The following is a 9,064-nucleotide window of genomic DNA, read 5'->3' on the forward strand; positions in this document are numbered from 1 at the left end:
AAATGTTTGTTTTTTACCCAGCAGCTCATCTTGTTCCTTAAAACCCTTTTCCACAACAGCAAAGCAAAGCAAAGCGTGTGATACAAACTCTGTCTCCAGGGCGGAAAGGATAAACTTAGACCGACTCACTGGAAAACTCGTCTCCCACCTGTGGCACACTGTGGCCCCGTGTGCATCTGTCACTATATTTCAATGTTCATAAAGCTAGCATAGAAATGAAGAGAGGACAATGGAATGGAATAGTATTTGAATATAATTGAATTAAAAAAGAAACCAAAAGGAAGTCAGAGTATAATTTTCTTTACTGACATGATATGTACTTTATCATACTGTACTAAAGTATTACTATGAATAAGAAAAGGAGAGGAGAGGAGAGGAGAGATGAGGAGAGAAGAGGAGAGGAGAGTAGAGATGAGGAGAATAGAGAAGAGGAGAGGAGGGGAGAGGAGAGGAGAAAAGAGGAGAGGGGAGAAGAGGAGAATAGAGAAGAGGAAAGGAGAGGAGAGGAGACATGAGGAGAATAGAGAAGAGGAGAGGAGAGGAGAGGAGAAAAGAGGAGAGGAGAGGAGAGGAGAGGAGAGGAGAGGAGAGGAGAGGAGAGGAGACTTTAATTTACACAGACATTCCGTTGTATGCCGACGGGGTCAGCACTTGCATAATGAAGAGGGAGCAGGAAATGAATTCAGATCCACTCATACTGATAGCTGCATACTGCGTGTGTGTGTGTGTGTGTGTGTGTGAGTGTGTGTGTGTGCGTATGTGTGTGTGTGTGTCTGTATTTTTGTTTATGTGAGTTAATGGCTGTATTCTGCAGTCTGACTAAGGAGAAAAAGATATGGTGAAGGGGAAAAAGAGAGAGATGATGGAGGGGGAGAAAGAAAGAAAGAGAGAGATAGACAGAAATGGGAGGGTGTGTGTGTGTGTGTGTCAGCATCTGGTTCCTCATTCGGCACCAACTGCAGCAGCAACAGCAGCAGAGACTAGCAGTAACAGCAGTAACAGCACAGACTCCCCAGCAGGGACTAGCCATCACAGCAACAGCATTAATGCCCGGAGTTCCTGTTTGTGTCCAGCTATGCAAAACAGACATCCAGGAATCCAGAAAACCAGCGTGACAGCCAGCTAGTGAATGAATACACTGAGTGCGGAAGAGAGAGAGAGGGTAAGAGAGGAAGGGGGGAGAGGGGGAGCGAGAGGGGAACAGCTAGAGGTAGAGGAAGGGAGATTGGGAAAGGGAAATAGAGAGCAGCATAAGAAGAGAGGGAGAGAGGGGGAGGGTGAGAAGGGGGGAGGAAGGGAGGGAGCGGGAGAGGGAGAGGGAGCAGCGATCTGTTGCTGCAGGAGCAGTCAGTTGGTCTGAATTCTCTCTGCTCTCTCCTCGCACATGTGAAACATGGAGCCGAAGTCGTTGTTCTCCCTCCAGAAAGCTCTGGCTCAGCCGGTAAAGATGTGCATGTTCGACTTCCCCGTCTCCATCCTGGACGACCTGGTGAGTATGATATGCCTGTTCCATGTACTCCCTTATTCCCGCTTGCCTGGATGTGCAGAACCAGCAGCTTTGATGTGAACCTGAGATGTGAGTGTGACGTCTGACCGACCTGACAAGTCTGTGCTTGTTGAAGATTAGATGCATTTACACAGGTGCGTTCGAGAAAAGATGCTTATCTGAATTCAAGAGCATGCTTGATTCATCAGCCGTTATTGTGTAATAGTGTTTATTTGACCGTGTGTGTGAGACAGAGAAAGAGAGATGTTGTCTGTGTTCAGGTCTGACTCTGAGTGTGTGTGTATGTATGTGTGTGTGTGTGTGTGTGTGTGTGTGTGTGTGTGTGTGCATGTGTGTGTGTGTGTGTGTGTGTGTGTGTGTGTGTGTGCGCGCTTGTGTATGTGCATGTGTGTGCGCTTGTGTATGTGCATGTGTATGTGTGTGTGTGTGTGTGTGTGTGTGTGTGTGTGTATTTATTTGCTCGCTCTAGTGTGATGGTTGTGGATCAGCTGGTAGTTGTCTTGCTGGCTCAGAGCCAGGAAGAGTTAGGCAACCGCTTCCCCGCAGACCGTTCCCACAGCGCTACACGTTGGGTCTTGTTTGTGTTCTAATGAGGGGGCCAGCACACTGTGGGCACATGGAATCACTGGAGGCGTATGGGCTGGAGATGCACTTCACGGAAAGGCATCTCACTATCTGAGCAGTCAGCAGGTGTTGCAGGGCTGCTGAACAATTTGTTTCTTTTCAGCTGTTTCTTTTCCTCCCTCTCTTGCCCTCTCTCACTTTCTTTTTCCTCTCTTGCTCTCTGTCTCTCTCCCCTCTCTCTAATGTTCTCTCCCTCTCTCTCTTTCACTTTCTCTCCCTTCTCCCTCTCTCTCTCACTTTCTCTTTCCTCCCTCTCTTGCCCTCTTTCACTTTCTCTTCCCTCTCTCTCTTTCTCCCTCTCTCTCTACCTCTCTCTTGCTCACTTTCTCTCCCCTCCCGCTCTCTCTTTCGCTCTCTCTCTCTTTCTCCCTCGTGCCCCCTCTATTTCTCTCTCCTTCCGTCTCCCGCTTTCTGTCTCCCCAGCTCTCCAATTTTTTCTTTCTCTCTCTTTCCTTCTGCCTCCTGCCTCTGTCTCTTCATCAGGATATCCGCAGATGTGCTCAGCCTGTATGTTTCACACACCATTCATATTCACTGTGGCGGTTGCTCAGAAGATTGCATAACATTCTTACACACACACACACACACACACACACACACACACACACACACACACACACACACACACACACACACACACACACACACACACACACACACACACACACACACACACACACACACACACACACGCATCAGTCACACAGGGGCTTTATCTAATCAGTTATGCCAACCTTTTTAATTTAGCAAATGCTTGTCAATGTCAAAGGTGTTAGCATCGTTGATTAATAGCTCACTGGTATATTAGCTCTTTTCCTTTCCCATTCATCTGTTGATATACTATTCTGCAGTGTAGCTTTTCTGTTTTATGTAAGACACGCACCACAGAGAGAAGGCCGGGGAGAGGGACTAACGCCATGAATTCAAATAATGGAGAATCACTCTTGCTGTTATTGGATTCCTGTCTGCTGATACGGAATGAGTCTCGGCTACTCCTGTCAGGCGTATGATTCTTTAATCTCAGGCTCTTCTCCTGGTGACGCTCTGTGTGAAGGCGTATGATTCTTTAAGCTCAGGCTCCTCTGCTGGTGTGAAGGCCTATGATTCTTTAAGCTCAGGCTCTTCTGCTGGTGAAACTCTGTGTGAAGGCGTATGATTCTTTAAACTCAGGCTCTTCTGCTGGTGAAGCTCTGTGTGAAGGCGTATGATTCTTTAAGCTCAGGCTCTTCTGCTGGTGTGAAGGCGTATGATTCTTTAAGCTCAGGCTCTTCTCCTGGTGTGAAGGCGTATGATTCTTTAAGCTCAAGCTCTTCTGCTGGTGAAGCTCTGTGTGAAGACCTATGATTCTTTAAGCTCAGACTCCTCTGCTGGTGTGCAGGCTTATGATTCTTTAAGCTCAGGCTCTTCTGCTGGTGTGAAGGCGTATGATTCTTTAAGCTCAGGCTCTTCTGCTGGTGAAGCTCTGTGTGAAGGCGTATGATTCTTTAATCTCAGGCTCTTCTGCTGGTGTGAAGGCGTATGAATCTTTAAGCTCAGGCTCTTCTGCTGGTGAAGTTCTGTGCGAAGGCGTATGATTCTTTAAGCTCAGGCTCTTCTGCTGGTGAAGTTCTGTGCGAAGGCGTATGATTCTTTAAGCTCAGGCTCTTCTGCTGGTGTGAAGGTGTATGATTCTTTAAGCTCAGGCTCTTCTGCTGGTGTGAAGGCGTATGATTCTTTAAGCTCAGGCTCTTCTGCTGGTGTGAAGGCGTATGATTCTTTAAGCTCAGGCTCTTCTGCTGGTGACTCTCTGTGTGAAGGCGTATGATTCTTTAAGCTCAGGCTCTTCTGCTGGTGTGATGGCGTATGATTATTTCAGCTCAGGCTCTTCTGCTGGTGTGAAGGTGTATGATTCTTAAAGCTCAGGCTCTTCTGCTGGTGTGAAGGGGTATGATTCTTTAAGCTAAGGCTCTTCTGCTGGTGTGATGGCGTATGATTCTTTAAGCTAAGGCTCTTCTGCTGGTGTTAAGGTGTATGATTCTTTCAGCTCAGGCTCTTCTGCTGGTGTTAAGGTGTATGATTCTTTAAGCTAAGGCTCTTCTGCTGGTGTGAAGGTGTATGATTCTTAAAGCTCAGGCTCTTCTGCTGGTGTGAAGGCGTATGATTCTTTCAGCTCAGGCTCTTCTGCTGGCCTTGGCACGCTGGGGACTCTCTGTGTGAAGGCAATGCTGTGCTGGACTGCTTTAAATGTCAAGAGCTGAGTAGTGGGAGCCCTGCACACAAAGGCAGAGGGGCAATAAAGGAGAATATAAATCCAGCCGAGGCTCCAGGGCTCTGGGGCTTGATATGCAGTCTCCATGGGGACATGGTGTGTGTGTGTGTGTGTGTGAGTGTGTGTGTGTGTGTGTGTGCGTGCTGTTCCCAGTGGATGTGACAGCAAGAATGTCAGGGGCATCACAGTGAAACTTTTTCCAAAGGAAAGCTAGTGATGGTGTAGTTGGGAGGAAAGTTATGGAGGGTTGGTGCAAATTTTGTAGGAGTCACTGGTGTGTTTTACCTTTTCTTGTTGCCGTGGACAACAGGTTATATGTGTTGCATGTTGTTAAGACTCGTTCATTTTCACTTTCTCTTCTCTGCGGACCGGGGAGTTCCAGAGAAGTTTACATCCTCGTGCCCGCTCTTGCGTCACCAGTGTGAGAAGAGAACCCGCCAAACCTGCTCTGTGCCGAGTCTCTCCTAACTGGAAATCTCAGGACGATGCGTCGCAATCTCTCCCAGCGTCGGCACTCGAGTTAATGTTCTCTGGTCGTGTTCCTGTGCTGTTGACACAGCTGTGAGGGTAAACACACACACACACACGCGCACCGCTCACTCTGGGTTCTGACGGGTCACCGCGTGGCAGACGACGGGAGTCCTTGACACAGAGGCTGCCCTGACTGTCACTCGGAGAACTCAGAGTCCTGGACTGGGTGGTCTGTGGCTCTGATCGGGTTTGAGATTACTGGTTTACGGAGCCAGGTGGATTCAGTGGCTGGATTCTGATCTGGTTTGATATCGCATGCTCCTTGAACCGCGTTGGCATCAGTGTTTGGGCATGCGGTGGTCTGAATGGACGTGCGGTTTGCTGAGTAGAGGGAGCTGCTGGAAAGCGGAAGCGTGGAGTTCCGACGCCTACAGAACCGCTATGCCTGCCGCACCTGGTGGACAGGTAAGGACCCATTCACCTGCTCACCTCTCCACTGCACAGCTGTCTTCCTGGGAAAGGGACCCCCATAGAAGGGCCTCTTTGAAAACCTGAGTTTCCCTTAATCCACCTGAGTCTTCTTCCGATCTGGGCTAAAACACTGTGTATAGTTCTTTTCAAATTATTAATGATAAGTCTGACTTGCGCTGAAACACTGTGTATAGTTCTTTTCAAAATATTAATGATGAGTTTGACTTGGGCTTGACTTGCGCTAAAACACTGTGTGTATAGTTCTTTTCAGTTAATTAATGATAAATTTGATTTGGGATTAAAATTCACGCAACAGTGTAAAAAGGACCGCCAAACAAACACATAAGCCTCTCTCTCGCTCTCATTCATCCCAGTCTCTTACCCCGCTGGTTTTCAAATCCACTCTGAGTTGTTTATATGTGTTATGTTTTGGTTGTTATGGAGCAGTGGACATTGACCTGAACACCAAGGCAGTGTTCTGATGGTTTACTCTGATAGGCTTATGATAGATCAAGCTACTACACCACACAACACCAGTGCCTGTCTAGGACTTGAACTGTGTGTACATACAAGGGGTAGTATGAGTGTGTGTGTGTGTCTGTGTGTGTCTTTCATTGTATTTGTGAACTTCCGGGTGAGAGTGTGTCTTCATTTGTTTGGTTGTCTCACTGTGCACGTGTGTATGTGTGTGTGTGTGTGTGTGTGTGTGTGTGTGTGTGTGTGTGTGTGTGTGTGTGTGTGTGTGTGTTTGTGTGTGTGTGAGTGTGTCTGTTTGTGTGTGTTTGTGTACGTGTCTGTTTGTGTGTGTGTGTTTGTGTGTGTGTGTGTGTGTGTGTGTGTGTGTTTGTGTGTGTGTTTGTGTGTGTGTGTGTGTGTGTGTGTGTGTGTGTGTGTGTGTGTCTGTTTGTGTGTATTTGTGTACGTGTGTGTGTAAAAAGTGCAAAAGAGGCTCAGAATGACACTGATGTTGTCTCAGTCGTCTGTGTGGAACTTCCCTCTTTTATGAAAACCGTACCATGTCTTACAGTAATCCTCACACACACACTCACACACACACTCACACACACACAAACACATACCATGTCTTAATCCTCAACGGGTATTTCCTCTTGGTCTAGCTAAAACACTGGATAGGTACAGTCAAAGAATAAGAAGGATTGTTTCTAATTCTATCGGTACAGTTGGAATGGAAACATGTATTGTCAGTTTAACATCGACAACAGAGAGGGAGAGAGAGACAGATTGAGCAAAAGAGAGTGGGAGAGTGAGAGAGAGAGAGAGAGAGGGAGAGAGATTGAGAGAGAGTGAAGACGAGAGAATGAAGGAGAGAGAGAGAGAAAGAGTAAGAGAGTGAGAGAGAGCGAAAAAGAGAGAGAGTGAAGGATGTGAGGGAGAGAGAGAGTGTGTGTGTGTGTTTGCGTTGTTTTGACAGTGTTCTAGTGTGTGTGTGTTTTTGCGTTGTTTTGACTGTTCCAGTGTGTGTGTGTTTTTGGTGTGTGTTCATGGGAATCCTAAACAACTTTGCTAGGGTCTGAAGTTCACAGACAAGACCTACTCTCTGTCAATGCATAATAGCCCATATACTGTCATGCTGTCACATCCACTGGGCAGAGCACACATACACACACACACACACACACACACGCACACGCACACGCACACGCACACGCACACGCACACGCACACGCACACACACACACACACACACACACACACACACACACAGAGTGGCAGTGCAACATCTCTGCCACACTCCTACATGTTCTGGCAGGATTGGAGGGCTCACCTGAACCGGCCTTACCTGCTCCTCCATCTGTGGGTTTGCTGCCGCGTCCTGTCAAATCACCTCAAGATCAAAGTTTTTTGGACTCTACGCAGCGTCTGATCTCACTCAGCTTCGCCTGTGGGCATTACCACAAGGGCATAGGTTTGGTCTCAGCATTGGTAGGGACACTGCCTGGCAGACCCCCCCACCCCCACCATAAATTGAAAAATGTAGTTGATGTTATATTTAACAGGCAAACTAGAATATATTAACATTTGTGTACTAACTTGTGGAACTTGGAACTGATTTAAACATAATAAGAATAATAAACCCTTAGTTTAAATAAAAAACTAAACGTTCTCCACATTTCTTTCTCACATATCACATGTTTTTGTTGTCCTTTTTGGATATCCCAAACATGAGTAAGACCTCATCTCAAGCCCTGATGGTCCAGCTGCTTCTTCCTCAACCTGCACTGGATTTCTTAGTTTCCTGAATGCATTTCAAAATATTGCCTTAATGAACAAAATGACCTAATGATAAGTACATGCAGTGCATTTGTTTGTTCTGAAATTAATTTGTATTTTGTAATATGTAGGTAAATGGTTAAGGTTTAATGGAGCTGTACTAAGCCTACATCATCTGGATTGCAGTGCAATGAAATAATGTATTCATGAATTATATGCTACATACATTTGGGCATCCCAATATATTGCACCTTTTTACTACCTTCAAGTATAACATGTATTCTCAAAATAGCCAGTGTGATTGATTACATTCATGGGTAAAATTGTCTAAACAGGGTAGGGTAGCTTATCCTTCTGGCTTCAACAAGACGAGATGTAATGCAAGCTAAAGTTACATGCCCTACACACTAACAACTTTCAAAACATGTTTCCATTGTAGCTACAATGGGTGGCGATTTAGGGTTAGCAGCTTCGCAATGTGGGTAGTTTTCCGACTAGCTAACTAACAGTGACCTGGGCTTTTTGATAGCTCTATGGGTGGAAAAGAACTTCTGGCATCTCTTTTCTTTTTAGGTGGCTTTTCAGAGCACAAAAGGGTCAAAATATCAATGCTGAGACCAAACGAAATACTGATATGAGGCGTTATTATTTCCTGGCGAATGTAGTAGCTTACCGTACCTACTAGCAGCACTCTTTCAGGATTCACGTAGTGTTTCTGACTGCCACTTCAGCCAATTAAATGACAGCATCTTGTCTCACAGGCGCATTGGAAAACTTAGAAATGTATTTCTAACTCTTCTGGGCGACGAACATTGTATTGATAATAATACGAATGAGTTTGCAAATATATTGTGCAAAATAATTTTCTCAAATTAACAAAATATTGGTAGGGACTTTTTTGTCTTTCCCAAACTTTGGTCGTGACTAGTCCCTACCAACCCTATGCAAACCTACGCCCTTGATGAAGAGGCATTGACTGTTTTTCTCGAATGCTTAAGCACGATTATGAAAACAGGGCCCGGGTTTTCAAAACACACAATTAGCACAACCCACACACCCAATAAACTCAACACCACAGATCCTTCGCAAAATGACACACTCTTGTTAAAACTACACACTAATTTATCAAAACCATATTTAATAAGCCTAATAGCATTATTGGCCAAAACCATGTTTATGATTTATGGCTCTTGTTCTTGCGTGAATAAGGGCCACCCTTCCTCCTTTCAAGTTCATTTGGTAAATGTGGTCCTCCTCTTCTTAGAGCGAGTTTTCCTCAGGTCTTCCTCATCCTCTACCTCCACCTCGGCCTCTGGCACGGCCTCCGCCTCTTGCTCCTCCTCATTCAAGAGTGTTTCATTTTGTAAAGGATCTGAGGTGCTAATTGGGTGTGTGGTTGTGCTAATTGTGTGAGGTGTTTGAAAAACAAAACAAAACGATCAAAATATTGTGTAAGCAATCTAAAAAAACTGTAAGCAGTTGTTTTTGTTTTGTTTTGTTTGGGCACTTGA

General features: G+C 45.7%; 1 protein-coding gene across 1 annotated transcript in view; it reads left to right on the top strand.

Annotated features, from left to right (window-relative positions):
- Positions 1-1,393: 1,393 nt before the first annotated feature.
- LOC308375942 (ral guanine nucleotide dissociation stimulator-like) overlaps positions 1,394-9,064 on the top strand; it is a gene marked incomplete at its 5' end in the record, with an annotated part of 32,115 nt that continues 24,444 nt past the window's right edge. The window contains one exon of the mRNA XM_080852166.1: positions 1,394-1,489. Coding sequence (XP_080708292.1) covers positions 1,394-1,489 — 96 coding nt within the window. The remainder of the gene's footprint in view (positions 1,490-9,064) is intronic.

Source organism: Sprattus sprattus, assembly GCF_963457725.1.
Source record: "Sprattus sprattus genome assembly, chromosome: 15".
NCBI lineage: Eukaryota > Metazoa > Chordata > Actinopteri > Clupeiformes > Clupeidae > Sprattus > Sprattus sprattus.